Here is a 15,823-nt window from a genome sequence, read left to right as displayed (position 1 = left end):
TGGGTTGCACAGCTTTCAATAATGGGTGTCTGTGGGTTACAGGTCTTATCCTACCTGAGCCCACGGTAAATCTCTTTTTTCTTGAGTTTTGGTTATTCAGTGGTAAGTGGAAATTATTTTCTGAATAATGTACCGTGGCTGAGACTCTCTTTATTGAAGCTAATTCAGCTTTAAAGTCATCCAGCTCCTTTTCCAAGGTAGAGAGTTTTGAACAAAAGGGGCAAGCCTTAAGTTTCCATATGATTACCCTCAATATAAAGGCTCCACAGCAGTTGCATTGAATAGTACTCATTTAGGTAAGTTATTTGATTGGTGCACCTAAGGAATAATCAATGTACTAATTTGTCTGGTTGCCTATTATGAAGTTAGGATGACTACATTAGAAATACAAACCTAGGGGTGGGTGGGCAGAGGGGTAGGGTGGGAGGGAGTTAAACAGTTTATACCTAGGTCAAGCTGGGTAGGGCAAGACACTTTCTTGTCCTTTAGCTAGTAAAAGATCCCACAGCACTTATATCCCAATTTGGAACAGATTATATGACAGCTATACAATTAGAGGGATACTGGGAATTTTTTTCTTTTTTTTTGTGGCTTTTTTGAATCTTACAACAATCTAATATCAAGAAACCAAACAGATTAGTATACAATATAATCAAGACACCAAACTGATTAGTATACAACACTGGAATAGAAAGGGATTTGAAATCACAGAGCAGTTTTCTATACAGAATCAAACCAATATCAAGGAACCACAGATTATAATACTAGAATAAAAAGGGATTATGAAACACAGAGCAGTATTTCCAAAAACTAGTATCTTATCTGCACTGGAACAGTTGGCTCCTCTCCTGGGCTGTGCACAGTCTGTATTGTTTCTGCTGGCTCACAAGTTAGCTACCTCTAGCCACTGAGTGAGCCACACCCAAACTGGCTATACCTGGACTCTTCTGGATCTGGTCCTCTAGCTAGTAAATGTAAAGATCCTGGAACTGGTCCTCTGGCTAGTAAATGTATAGGATCCCACAGCACTTATAATCCCAAAATGAAACAGTTTATACCTAGGTCAAGCTGGGTAGGGCAAGACACTTTCTTGTCCTTTAGCTAGTAAAAGATCCCACAGCACTTATATCCCAATTTGGAACAGATTATATGACAGCTATACAATTAGAGGGATACTGGGAATTTTTTTCTTTTTTTTTGTGGCTTTTTTGAATCTTACAACAATCTAATATCAAGAAACCAAACAGATTAGTATACAATATAATCAAGCCACCAAACTGATTACTATACAACACTGGAATAGAAAGGGATTTGAAATCACAGAGCAGTTTTCTATACAGAATCAAACCAATATCAAGGAACCACAGATTATAATACTAGAATAAAAAGGGATTATGAAACACAGAGCAGTATTTCCAAAAACTAGTATCTTATCTGCACTGGAACAGTTGGCTCCTCTCCTGGGCTGTGCACAGTCTGTATTGTTAGGATGTCCTAACATGCACCAAATGTACCCAACGGCGTGCAACAGGCACAACAACTGGGGTGGAATTTGGGAGAGGGCATCCGCACCCTACCGGGAAGGTGGAAGGGTGTTGGTACATCATGTTGGAAAAAGGTTACGCAAGACAGATTGGCCGAAGATGGAATCCTGTCTTCCAGCTTTGTCCAAACAATAGTGGGCTGCAAATGTATGGAGGGAACTCCAGGTTGCAGCCTTGCAGATGTCAGGAAGCGGCACCGATCAAAGGTGTGCTACTGAAGTCGCCATGGCCCTCACAGAGTGTGCTTTAACACGGTCTTGAAAAGGAATGCCAGCTTGCTGATAGCAGAAGGAGATGCAATCCGCCAACCAGGAGGAAAGAGCCTGCTTACCCACAGGTTGCCCTAACTTGTTAGGATGGAAACAGACGAATAATTGAGTGCTCTTCCTGTGGGCAACTGTACGGTCTAGATAGAAAGCTAGAGCCCGTTTACAGTCTAGGGTATGCAGAGTCTGTTCCCCGGAGTTGGAGTGGGGCCTGGGGAAAGAAGATAGGTAGTATGATGGATTGATTAATATGAAACTCCAAAACTACCTTAGGTAAAAATTTAGGGTGAGTGCGGAGTACCGCCCGGTCCTGCAGAAGTTTAGTGTAAGGCGGATAGGTAACTAGGGCCTGTAATTCACTAACCCTGCGAGCTGAAGTGATAGCCAAAAGGAATAATACTTTCCATGTGAGATATTTTAAGTCACAGGAATAAAGAGGTTCGAAAGGTGGTTTCATAAGGCGACCAAGAACCAGGTTAAGGTCCCAAGATGGGGCCGGAGGACGTAAAGGTGGCTTCAAATGGAGCAATCCTTTAAGAAAACGTGTAACAAGGGGTTGCACTGAAATAGGAACACTCCCGATACCTTTGTGGAAGGCGGCTACCGCACTGACATTCATTCTAATGGAAGAGGTCTTTAGACCTGATTCTGATAGATGCCAGAGATAGTCCAAGAATTTAGAGATTGGACAGGAAAGGGGATCAAGGGACTGAGAAGTGCACCATGATGTATACCTTTTCCATTTGTAGGAATAAGATTTTCTTGTGGAAGGCTTTCGTGAAGCGATCAGGACACGAGAAACTGAATCTGAAAGGTTAAATGGCTGAAGGACTAACCTTTCAACATCCATGCCGTCAGGGACAAGGCTTGGAGGTTGGGATGGAGGAGGCATCCGTCATTTTGAGTGATCAGATGAGGGTCCTTTCCCAGAGGAATGTGCCTGCGGATGGAGAGATCCTGGAGTATGGGAAACCACACTTGGCGTGGCCAGTGCGGTGCTATCAGGATCATAGTTCCCCTGTCCTGACACAGCTTCACGAGAGTCTTCGACAGAAGAGGAAGTGGAGGGAATGCATAGAGCAGACCGGTTGTCCACGTGAGGGAGAATGCATCCCTCGGCCGAGAGTGCTGGCTCCGAATGAGAGAGCAGTAATTGTCTACTTTGTGGTTCTGAGGGGACACGCAAAGAGGTCTATGTGGGGATAACCCCATTTGTGAAACAGAGAGGTCGTTACCAAGGGGTCGAGTGACCACTCGTGTGGTTGGAAGACACGGCTCAGCTGGTCTGCCAATACATTGTCTACTCCCGGCAGGTAGGTGGCCCTGAGGTACATGGAGTGGGAGAGGGCTTCTGCCCAAATCTGGGCAGCTTCCTGACACAGAAGGAAGGAGCCTGTGCCTCCCTGCTTGCTTATGTACCACATGGCCACCTGGTTGTCCGTCTGAATTAAGATTGCGTGGTTCGATAGGCAATCCTGAAAAGTCCTGAGAGCATAGCGAATTGCTCGCAGCTCCAGGAAATTTATCTGGTGTTTGGCTTCCTCTAGTGACCAGAATCCTTGAGTTTGTAAATTGTTTACATGGGCTCCCCAACCGATGTTGGAAGCGTCTGTGGTGAGGATTATCTGAGGGTCTGGTGGAAGAAAAGGCAAGCCCTGTAGGAGGTTGAATTGATTTGTCCACCAGGCAAGAGACAGACGGAGTGCATCGGTGATGCGCACATTGGAGGACAGAGGCTGAACAGCTTGGGTCCATTGCAATCTCAGAGTCCATTGTGTGACTCTCACGGCCAGACGGACCATGGGAGTCACACAAACTGAGGAGGCCATGTGTCCCAGTAGAATGAGGAAGTGGCAAGCTGTAGCTGTAGGTTGAGACTGCAGCTGGCGAGCTAGGGACACAAGGGTTTGAACTCGTGGATGAGGAAGGAAGGCTTTTGCCTGTAAGGTGTCCAAGTCTGCCCCAATGAAGGATAAGGTCTGAGATGGGACTAAGTAGGATTTCTCGTAATTGACAAGAAACCCTAGAGAAAGCAGAGTTTGAATTGTTAGGGTCAGGGAGGACCGAGCAATTTGCTGGGTTAGGGCCCTGATTAACCAATCGTCCAGGTAGGGGTAGACGTGGACACCTTCCTTCCTGAGAAAAGCTGCAAACACCACAAGGCATTTGGTGAAAACTCGTGGTGCGGATGCCAGGCCGAAAGGGAGCACTCGGTATTGGTAGTGATTTCGGCCTACTAAAAAACGGAGGTATTTGCGATGAGACTGAGCTATCGCAATGTGAGTATAGGCATCTTTTAGGTCTAGAGAGCATAGCCAATCCCCTCTTTGCAGCAGAGGGAGAAGCGAGCCCAGGGTTACCATCTTGAACTTCTCTCTGTGAAGGTACTTGTTGAGGGCTCGTAAGTCCAGGATTGGTCGAAGTCCTCCTGACTTTTTTGGGATCAGAATGTGAATCGGAACCAGAATTGGATCCGATTTCAGTTCCCTTGTTGTGAGGGATGAACGGGTTCTATAGCGTTTGACTGGAGGAGAAGGGAAACCTCCTGCTCTAGAATAATAGAGTGATCGGTGAATCTCCACGCCTGCAGGGGTGGGGAGTCCGAAGGGAGAGTCAGGAAGTTGAGGTGGTAACCCTGTGCAATTATCGCTATCACCCATTGATCTGTGGTGATATGCTGCCATTTTTCTAGAAAGTGGCTTAACTGACCTCCTACTGGTATAGTTGGAAGAGGGATTTGGCATCTGCTCTCTAATTGAAAGTCAAAAACCCGATGCAGGGCCGGGTTGTGGAGCTGCTGCGGGTTTTTGTTTTCGAGACTGACGAGGCTGAGTTTTATGGTAAGGCCTCGCAGGCCTAGACTTGGCTAGTGGGGATAATACTTCCGTGGACGGAAGAATTACTTTTTTGAGTCCTTCTTAAATGGTTGTTTAGAAGGCAAGTCAGAAGGAATAGATGAGAGCTGTTTTAATGTCTCATGATGATCCTTCAGTTCTGCAACAATTTGCTGAATTTGCTCACCAAATAAATTATCCCCTAGGCAGGGCAAATCAGAGAGCCTGTCCTGAACTTCCGGGCGAAGGTCAGACGACTTAAGCCAAGCCCAGCATCTGGCAGAGATGGCCGTAGCAGAAAATCTAGTGGAAGCATCAAAGATGTCATAAGCTGTTCTTATTTCATGCTTCCCAGCTTCAAACCCTTTATTTAGTAGGGACTGAAGCTGTGGCTGGAACTGCTCTGGTAAGGCATCTGAATACTCCTGCATCTGTTTCAGGATGACCCTATTGTATTGGGTCATATACAATTGATAAGAAGCTATTCTGGAAATTAGCATAGCTCCTTGGTATACTTTCCTACCTTTACTATCTAGGAATTTATTTTCCTTAGTAGGAGGTATGGAAGAATGTGGCTTTAATCTTTTAGCTTTCTTTTGAGCTGATTCTACCACAACAGAGTGATGATCTAATTGTGGTTTCTGAAAGCCAGGTGCTGACTGTACAAGATAAGTAGAGTCAGCTTTTTTGTTCACTGGAGCAACAGAACCAGGAGATTCCCAATTCTTTTTTAGAAGGTCCAGAAAAACCTGATGAATTGGAATAGAGGTGATGACTTTAGGGGCATCCAAGAATTGAAGCAACTCCATCATCTGGTGCCTGTCATCTTGTTCTGATTGAAGCTGAAAAGGGACCAACTCCGACATGTCCTTCACAAAATTTATGAAAGAGAGGTCCTCAGGGGGAGAAAGCTTTCTACTCTCCGCAGGAGAGGGTGGTGAAGGCAAATCATCGGTGTCAGTAGAGGTATCATCACCCCAGGTGTCAAAAGGATCAGGCTGCTGACCTGTAGGACCATGAGGGGGCTGTATACCTGAAGGCCCCGGTTGAGGCTCCGAGAGATTCGAAGGAATTACCGGGGGCATCGAGAATTTCCTCGATGGAATCTGTGCCGGCATCGGTGCCGGTGCCGGCATCGAAGGAATCGGTGCTGTCATCGAAAATCTCGGTGGAGCTGATATGCGTATCGCCCCCAAGGAATGTATCGGTGGCGAGGGACGACAAGGCACCGATGGAACTACCCCCGAAGGGGGAATTCGGTACGGTGTTTCTCCACCTGATGAGAAGGCTGTCAGTGACCCGGGTGTTGCCGGTCGGTGACCCGGGTGTTGCCGGTGGAAGGGCATTCATAAGCACTTCCATCCGAGCAAGCAGCGGTGCCAGTGCTGCTGGAATCGGATCGGTGACCGGTTCCACTCTCGGTGCCGGGGTCGGTGCCGAAGGAGTCTGGAACCGTAGCATCGCCTTATCGATGGCCTCCTGGACCAGCCGGTCCAGTTCTACCCGGAGACCTGGGGTAACAAGACCCGGCTCTACGGGAGAGGGAGGCTGAGCCGGAGGGACCACCGTCACCGGTGGAATCGCGGCTCCCAAACCCCGGAGGGGTGAGGGTTGCCTCGGTGTCTGCGAGACAGGAGTGGACGGTGCCACTTCTGGTCGAGACTTCTTCGACGGAAGCTCGGACAGCACGGAGGTCGATGACTTCGATTCCTCGACGGTCCGAGACTTATGACGTCGATGGCGATGTTTGTCTTTCCGATCCCCTCGATCTTTGGGGGAAGGGACAGGCGTCGATGGCCGTGAAGATGTCGATGGCGGACGGTCACCGGGAGGCTGTCGAGGACGATGGGACTTAGACGGTGCCGGTTCCGATGACGTTGATGCAATCGATGGCGTCGGAGTGTGAGAATGGAAAAGGAGTCCCATCTTCTCCATTCTAGCTTTGCGACCTTTTGGTGTCATTAAGGCACATTTGGTGCAAGTCAGGACATCATGCTCACTCCCTAAACACAAAACACAGACTCTATGTGGGTCTGTGATGGACAAAGTACGTGTGCAGTCCGGGCACCGACGGAACCCCGACGCCATGGCCATAGGCCAAAAATTTAGCCGCGGGACGGTCAACTGCCAACAGGCCTCGAGGGACAAATTCGACGGTAGTCGACAAAAACGACGGCAAAAAACTTACCGAAGTACCGCAGAGTAAAAATTGAAGAAGGGAGACCCCTGAGGGGCAATTTTTTCTTCAAGAATAAAGTTGAAGAGATTCCTGTCAGGAATGTGGTAAGAGCTCCTTAACCGCGTGGCAACTGCTACGCGGAAAAAAGAAGACTGAAGGGAGACCCCTGCTGGCTGCAGGGTTAGTGCCGTGCTGGGCATGCCCTGTAGGGGCCAGTCAAAGTTCCTGAAACTTTGACAGAAGTTTTCCGTGGTTGGGCTCCATCCTCAATGTCACCCATTTGTGAGGACAACCATCCTGCTTGTCCTGTGAGAAAATATGCGCTCAAGCTTATGCGTTCAGCATTATGCGGTGAATAATATCCAATATGCGCTCAAATATACAATATGCGCTCAAGAATATGCGTTCAGCACTACACGCTCAATAATATACAGCATGTGCTTAAGAATATCCGTTCAGCTATATGCGCTCAAGAACATACAGTATGCGCTCAAATTATGCGTACAGCACTATGCAATATGCGCACAAAAACATACGCTTAGTAATGTATGTGCTGCGCTGTGCGCTTCTCCACAGGCGCCTATCCTGGGCGCTTAATACCTTAACAAGGCTAGCAAAATGGCGACCTCCATGGTGTGTCGTCCACCAGCAACGCCGCCAATCCTCGTACCTCGGAGACCAAAAGTAAGAGATGTACGCCTTACCTGATCTTCGGCGCTTCCCGGCTGTAACCCGGGCGGTCTCCGGCTGCGGGGGGAGAGGGGAAATACCTTCACCGCCGCGCTCAAGGAAATGCACCCGCTGCCTCTAAGCCGCCGAACTCGTCACGCTCGGGGCGAAGTCCACGCCGGGACCGAGGCGCCTCTCAGCCAGGCCCGAGCCCTTCTCGCTCGGAGGCTAGATCCCTGCCGCAATTCGGCCACCGGACTGAGGCCTAAACCTCCGAGGGATCGCGGAAATCACCTCAGGAAACTCAACTGGGGGAGGGACCTGAGGGTATCACCGCAGCAGTGCGGGGCTCGTTGTCTGTATCTTTGTAGTAATTTAGTAGGTCAAAGTAGAAAGTACATTTGGAAAACACGCTCAGCGAGCGTGCAGGAGCTCCAAACTGCTTTGGAGACGGAAATTACTGAGTTGCTTCACTTCCTGTGGGGGTATATGTACCCGTGCTGACGTCAGATCCGTCTCCAACTGCTAGCACGAGCACACTATACCCACTTGTTCTGAGTCCATCTGGCTACACGCTAGGAAAAGGTGGCTTTTTAAGTTCATTTTTCTTGATTGACTACCATTTTAATTATTGGGTAGTATGTGATGTGTCTGCTGTTTGAAATATTTTATTGGTGTTTGGTAAAGGTTTCAAAATTTGCTTGAGTCTTTAATTATTGGATATTCTATTCATCAGCTGTTTTGTAATTATTTTATTAGTATGATTTTATAATTATGATTCATGATTTATATATTTTGCCAGAAGCTAGAAATAAGCTAGGAGCAGTATATACCAAAGTAAAAAAGTTGAATATTTCAGCTCAGTTACTCACCTTGGAAAGGTGTTGAGGTAGTGTGATTAGGTTTGAATAGGGAACAACATTTGTTAATCAAGGGAGCTGTGAGTCACTCAGGCTGACTAACTAAGTGTGAAGATTGTGTGTTTTGTTAATAGGTACTATTGTGTATTTGTGATTAGGTGCTATTCTTTGTTAATCAGCACAGCAGTGAGTCACTCAGGAAATCTAACTGAAAGGTCACGCAGGAAATCTAACTGAAAGGTCACTCAGGAAATCTAACTGACGTGTACATCTCCTAAGGGATTATTTTGCACTAATTTACTTTAGAAGCACATTATAAATTAGAAGGAAAGAGCTCAGTAACCCACATTCCAGTGGAAACACTGAGAGGAGAGGATCACCTTGCTGGTGGCTGAAAGGAATCAGTAAGTTTTTGCTTGGGACATTGACATTGACTTTTTTAAAAGTATTGGGGCAAAGTTAACTATTTGGGAATATTATTTAGTGTGTTTGTGTGTTTGTGCCTTTAATAGTCAGTCAGTAAATAAAACAAGTTAGACTGTTTGCATTTTTAAATAGTCAGTCAATAAGGTAGCAGTAGGTAGTGTGTTTATTTTTTAAAAAGTCTGCCTGACTATTAAAGTGTCCTCCAGACTTTTAAAGAGCTAAGTGTTTTATTTAATAAATAACTGAGTGCATTGTATTGAAAAACAAAAAAATCCACAAAAAAAAAAAAAAAAAACCCAACAAAAAAGTAGCCAGAAGCTAGAAATAAGCTAGGAGCAGTATATACCAAAGTAAAAAAGTTGAATATTTCAGCTCAGTTACTCACCTTGGAAAGGTGTTGAGGTAGTGTGATTAGGTTTGAATAGGGAACAACATTTGTTAATCAAGGGAGCTGTGAGTCACTCAGGCTGACTAACTAAGTGTGAAGATTGTGTGTTTTGTTAATAGGTACTATTGTGTATTTGTGATTAGGTGCTATTCTTTGTTAATCAGCACAGCAGTGAGTCACTCAGGAAATCTAACTGAAAGGTCACGCAGGAAATCTAACTGAAAGGTCACTCAGGAAATCTAACTGACGTGTACATCTCCTAAGGGATTATTTTGCACTAATTTACTTTAGAAGCACATTATAAATTAGAAGGAAAGAGCTCAGTAACCCACATTCCAGTGGAAACACTGAGAGGAGAGGATCACCTTGCTGGTGGCTGAAAGGAATCAGTAAGTTTTTGCTTGGGACATTGACATTGACTTTTTTAAAAGTATTGGGGCAAAGTTAACTATTTGGGAATATTATTTAGTGTGTTTGTGTGTTTGTGCCTTTAATAGTCAGTCAGTAAATAAAACAAGTTAGACTGTTTGCATTTTTAAATAGTCAGTCAATAAGGTAGCAGTAGGTAGTGTGTTTATTTTTTAAAAAGTCTGCCTGACTATTAAAGTGTCCTCCAGACTTTTAAAGAGCTAAGTGTTTTATTTAATAAATAACTGAGTGCATTGTATTGAAAAACAAAAAAATCCACAAAAAAAAAAAAAAAAAACCCAACAAAAAAGTAGCCAGAAGCTAGAAATAAGCTAGGAGCAGTATATACCAAAGTAAAAAAGTTGAATATTTCAGCTCAGTTACTCACCTTGGAAAGGTGTTGAGGTAGTGTGATTAGGTTTGAATAGGGAACAACATTTGTTAATCAAGGGAGCTGTGAGTCACTCAGGCTGACTAACTAAAGTTAGACTGTTTGTAATTCCCAACCCTCCCACCCCTCGCCCACCCACCCCAAGCTCATCCCTTAATTTATAGGCAGGTGCCACTTGCACAAAAAAAAACCCCAAAAAAAAAAAAAAAAAAAAAAAAACCCCATCAACAAAAACTTTATTGAGAATTCGATCAGACCCCAGTAGGCCACTACCAGACATATAGTGAATTCACTAATACATTTAAAGGAACTTAGACACATTCCTAATCCCATAGCAACCTAAAACTTAACTAGGAACTGATCAAAATTGAGATGAAGGCAGCAGTCCAGCAGCAAGAGGGGGGCTTCCCAGTCTTTTGCATCGAGTGTCACATGTATGATTTTTTACCCACCGGTGAGAAGTTGTACATGTGCACGCGATGCAAAGAGCTCCTGGCTCTCAGAGAACGAGTCCGATCTCTGGAGGCTAGAGTGGCAGACCTGGAGGAGCTGAGGGAGACAGAGAGGTATATAGATGAGACCTTCAGGGACATAGTAGTCCAGTCCCAACTTCAGACTGGCAGCCCTGGTGCTGCCTTGGAGGAAGAAGGTCTCATAATGGGAGAGCACCAACCAGATGTAGCAGGAAAGGATCCTGTAGCAAGGACCTGCTCTCTAGGTGATGCATTGTCCTTTCGCACTGAGGATATCTCCCCAAGGCCTACTGCCCAGGAGGGAAGGGTTAGGTCGGCCGTCATAGTTGGTGATTCGATTATTAGGAATGTAGATAGCTGGGTGGCTGGTGGGCGTGAGGATCGCCTGGTAACATGCCTACCTGGTGCGAAGGTGGCGGACCTCACGCGTCACCTAGATAGGATTTTAGACAGTGCTGGGGAGGAGCCGGCTGTCGTGGTACACGTGGGCACCAACGACATAGGAAAATGTGGGAGGGAGGTTCTGGAAGCCAAATTTAGGCTCTTAGGTAGAAAGATTAAATCCAGAACCTCCAGGGTAGCATTCTCTGAAATGCTCCCTGTTCCACGCGCAGGTCACCAGAGGCAGGCAGAGCTCCGGAGTCTCAATGCGTGGATGAGACGATGGTGCAAGGAAGAGGGATTCAGTTTTGTTAGGAACTGGGGAACCTTTTGGGGAAGGGGGAGTCTCTTCCGAAGGGATGGGCTCCACCTTAACCAGGATGGAACCAGACTGCTGGCGCTAACCCTTAAAAAGGAGATAGAGCAGCTTTTAAACTAGAACAAAGGGGAAAGCCGACAGTCGCTCAGCAGCGCATGGTTCGGAGAGATGTATCTTTAAAGGATACTAATGATGCACTAGAATTAGGGCATCCCGACAGTGAGGTTCCAATAATTAGAAAAGTAGTCCAAATGCCTGTAACTAAAAATTCACCTGAGCTAAAAAATTCTAACTTATCCCTATCAATTAAAAAGCAGAATAAAAATACAATCAAAAAACAAACTTTGAAATGTTTGTATGCTAATGCCAGAAGTCTAAGAAGTAAGATGGGAGAATTAGAATGTATAGCAGTAAATGATGACATAGACTTAATTGGCATCTCAGAGACATGGTGGAAAGAGGATAACCAATGGGACAGTGCTATACCGGGGTACAAATTATATCGCAATGACAGAGAGGAGCAGTCGGGAGGAGGTGTGGCGCTTTATGTCCGGGATGGCATAGAGTCCAACAGGATAAACATCCTGCATGAGACTAAATACAAAATTGAATCTTTATGGGTAGAAATCCCTTGTGTATCAGGGAAGACTACAGTGATAGGGGTATACTACCGTCCACCTGGTCAAGATGGTGAGATGGACAGTGAAATGCTAAGAGAAATTAGGGAAGCCAACCAAATTGGTAGTGCAGTAATAATGGGAGACTTCAATTACCCCAATATAGACTGGGTAAATGTATCATCGGGTCACGCTAGAGAGATAACGTTCCTGGATGGAATAAATGATAGCTTTATGGAGCAAATGGTTCAGGAACCGACGAGAGAGGGAGCAATTTTAGATCTAATTCTCAGTGGAGCACAGGACTTGGTGAGAGAGGTAACGGTGGTGGGGCCGCTTGGCAATAGTGATCATAATATGATCAGATTTGATTTAATGACTGGAAAAGGAACAGTGTGCAAATCCAAAGCTCTCGTGCTAAACTTTCAAAAGGGAAACTTTGATAAAATGAGAAAAATTGTTAGAAAAAAACTGAAAGGAGCAGCTACAAAAGTAAAAAATGTCCAAGAGGCGTGGTCATTGTTAAAAAATACCATTCTAGAAGCACAGTCCAGATGTATTCCACACATTAAGAAAGGTGGAAAGAAGGCAAAACGATTACCGGCATGGTTAAAAGGGGAGGTGAAAGAAGCTATTTTAGCCAAAAGATCTTCATTCAAAAATTGGAAGAAGGATCCAACAGAAGAAAATAGGATAAAGCATAAACATTGGCAAGTTAAATGTAAGACATTGATAAGACAGGCTAAGAGAGAATTTGAAAAGAAGTTGGCTGTAGAGGCAAAAACTCACAGTAAAAACTTTTTTAAATATATCCGAAGCAGAAAGCCTGTGAGGGAGTCAGTTGGACCTTTAGATGATCGAGGGGTTAAAGGGGCACTTAGAGAAGATAAGGCCATCGCGGAAAGATTAAATGATTTCTTTGCTTCGGTGTTTACTGAAGAGGATGTTGGGGAGGTACCCGTAATGGAGAAGGTTTTCATGGGTAATGATTCAGATGGACTGAATCAAATCACGGTGAACCTAGAAGATGTGGTAGGCCTGATTGACAAACTGAAGAGTAGTAAATCACCTGGACCGGATGGTATACACCCCAGAGTTCTGAAGGAACTAAAAAATGAAATTTCAGACCTATTAGTAAAAATTTGTAACTTATCATTAAAATCATCCATTGTACCTGAAGACTGGAGGATAGCAAATGTAACCCCAATATTTAAAAAGGGCTCCAGGGGCGATCCGGGAAACTACAGACCGGTTAGCCTGACTTCAGTGCCAGGAAAAATAGTGGAAAGTGTTCTAAACATCAAAATCACAGAACATATAGAAAGACATGGTTTAATGGAACAAAGTCAGCATGGCTTTACCCAGGGCAAGTCTTGCCTCACAAATCTGCTTCACTTTTTTGAAGGAGTTAATAAACATGTGGATAAAGGTGAACCGGTAGATATAGTATACTTGGATTTTCAGAAGGCGTTTGACAAAGTTCCTCATGAGAGGCTTCTAGGAAAAGTAAAAAGTCATGGGATAGGTGGCGATGTCCTTTCGTGGATTGCAAACTGGCTAAAAGACAGGAAACAGAGAGTAGGATTAAATGGGCAATTTTCTCAGTGGAAGGGAGTGGACAGTGGAGTGCCTCAGGGATCTGTATTGGGACCCTTACTGTTCAATATATTTATAAATGATCTGGAAAGAAATACGACGAGTGAGATAATCAAATTTGCAGATGACACAAAATTGTGCAGAGTAGTTAAATCACAAGCAGATTGTGATAAATTGCAGGAAGACCTTGTGAGACTGGAAAATTGGGCATCCAAATGGCAGATGAAATTTAATGTGGAAAAGTGCAAGGTGATGCATATAGGGAAAAATAACCCATGCTATAATTACACGATGTTGGGTTCCATATTAGGTGCTACAACCCAAGAAAGAGATCTAGGTGTCATAGTGGATAACACATTGAAATCGTCGGTTCAGTGTGCTGCGGCAGTCAAAAAAGCAAACAGAATGTTGGGAATTATTAGAAAAGGAATGATGAATAAAACGGAAAATGTCATAATGCCTCTGTATCGCTCCATGGTGAGACCGCACCTTGAATACTGTGTACAATTCTGGTCGCCGCATCTCAAAAAAGATATAATTGCGATGGAGAAGGTACAGAGAAGGGCTACCAAAATGATAAGGGGAATGGAACAACTCCCCTATGAGGAAAGACTAAAGAGATTAGGACTTTTCAGCTTGGAGAAGAGACGACTGAGGGGGGATATGATAGAGGTGTTTAAAATCATGAGAGGTCTAGAACGGGTAGATGTGAATCGGTTATTTACTCTTTCAGATAGTAGAAGGACTAGGGGACACTCCATGAAGTTAGCATGGGGCACATTTAAAACTAATCGGAGAAAGTTCTTTTTTACTCAACGCACAATTAAACTCTGGAATTTGTTGCCAGAGAATGTGGTTCGTGCAGGTAGTATAGCTGTGTTTAAAAAAGGATTGGATAAGTTCTTGGAGGAGAAGTCCATTACCTGCTATTAGGTTCACTTAGAGAATAGCCACTGCCATTAGCAATGGTTACATGGAATAGACTTAGTTTTTGGGTACTTGCCAGGTTCTTATGGCCTGGATTGGCCACTGTTGGAAACAGGATGCTGGGCTTGATGGACCCTTGGTCTGACCCAGTATGGCATTTTCTTATGTTCTTATGTTCTTATGTTCTTATTGATTGTTTCATGAGGAATGGTGACATTTTGTTTTTCCATTGTTGCACTGTATAGAGTCTGGCGTGATACGTTTTACAGTTTAGTTTTTGTCTGCACATTTCTGTTTATACTTTATGTGGCTTATTCTGTATTTGGTGAGAGTTTGTGTTCTACATGCAAAGACTGAGATGAAGCCTTCTTTTAGCATATGGTTTCTCTGTAGGAATCTGTAGTAGCTTGGCCTGTTCTGTTTTCCTGATATGAGGTGTATTGATATTTTAGATTCTGGTATTCTTTTTCATAGGTGGGGTTCTTATTCTTTGAGTTTTGGCAAATAGCATGCCGAAATATAGGGGTGTGTACATATATATGTAAATTATATTGTACATGTAATTGGGAACCCATGGGCCAGTATGGAGAAAAATCCCCCGGGCCACTATTTTCCCACAGAGATATAAATAGTTGAATCTTGTGAAGGCCTCCTCAGAGGCGCTCGCTCTCTCTACTTCACTCCCCTCTCCTCTCCCTGCCCAGAAAAGGCCGAAATGCAATTTGCAAAATTTATCACAGATTGCGTTAAGGCCGTTTCGGGCATATCGCACAGCTTAACACCAGGAAAAAAGGTGTAGTTATTTCCGGTGTTAAAACCATGTGATAGATGCGTTATGCTATCGCATGGGGCGATATTGCCCCTCATTTTAATTAATCCCACCCAAACCCCTCCCCAATCCTGCCCCTTCTAAAAATTTGCATTTGTGCCATGCGGTGACAAATATCGCATGTGGGAATGCCATAACGCATTTTGATGAATGACCCTGTTTGCTGATTAGATTCCACTGAAAAGTTTCCTAAAAATAACCAGTCAAAATTAGCCAATTATCTATGCTACTCAGGGGCTTTATGTAAACTGACATTTGTTTATACTGAAAGCAGTTTGGATCAACAAGCAATTCGATATTACCCTTGCTACAGGAAACAAGAACATGTCCAGTTTACAAAACTAATGATATATACATATAAAATAGTTACTTACATCTTTTTCTTTTTGTAGACTGTCTACTTTTTCTTTTAGTCTCTTGTATTCAAATTCCAATTTGTCGGCTTTCTTGGATTCCTCAGACAGCCTGTTTTGCAGTTCAACTACCTGTAATTACACACTTGTTTAGATTAAAATAAAACCAGGATCCATCCAGTCTAAATTTTTTTTTTTTAAATATTTAGCAGCTACCTCCTACATCAGTGCTTTTCAACCCAGCATTCAGAGCACACCTAGCCAATCAGGTTTCAAGATATCCACAATGAATATGCATGAAATAGATTTGCACACAATGGAAGCAGTGCATGCAAATCCATCTCATGCAAATTTACTGTGGAT

At 44.2% G+C, this 15,823-nt stretch overlaps 1 protein-coding gene across 5 annotated transcripts in view; it reads right to left on the bottom strand.

Annotated features, from left to right (window-relative positions):
• Window positions 1-15,823, bottom strand: part of HOOK3 (hook microtubule tethering protein 3) — a 1,188,278-nt gene that overhangs the window by 618,217 nt on the left and 554,238 nt on the right. For all 5 annotated transcript variants that reach the window (XM_029601894.1, XM_029601878.1, XM_029601884.1 and 2 more), the window contains exon 12: window positions 15,482-15,592. In XM_029601894.1, the coding sequence (XP_029457754.1) occupies window positions 15,482-15,592 (111 nt within the window). The remainder of the gene's footprint in view (window positions 1-15,481; window positions 15,593-15,823) is intronic.

The sequence above is a fragment of the Rhinatrema bivittatum genome, chromosome 1 (assembly GCF_901001135.1).
Source record: "Rhinatrema bivittatum chromosome 1, aRhiBiv1.1, whole genome shotgun sequence".
NCBI lineage: Eukaryota > Metazoa > Chordata > Amphibia > Gymnophiona > Rhinatrematidae > Rhinatrema > Rhinatrema bivittatum.
Note: the sequence above shows the minus strand (reverse complement) of the source record. Positions and strands in the feature narration are given on the sequence as shown.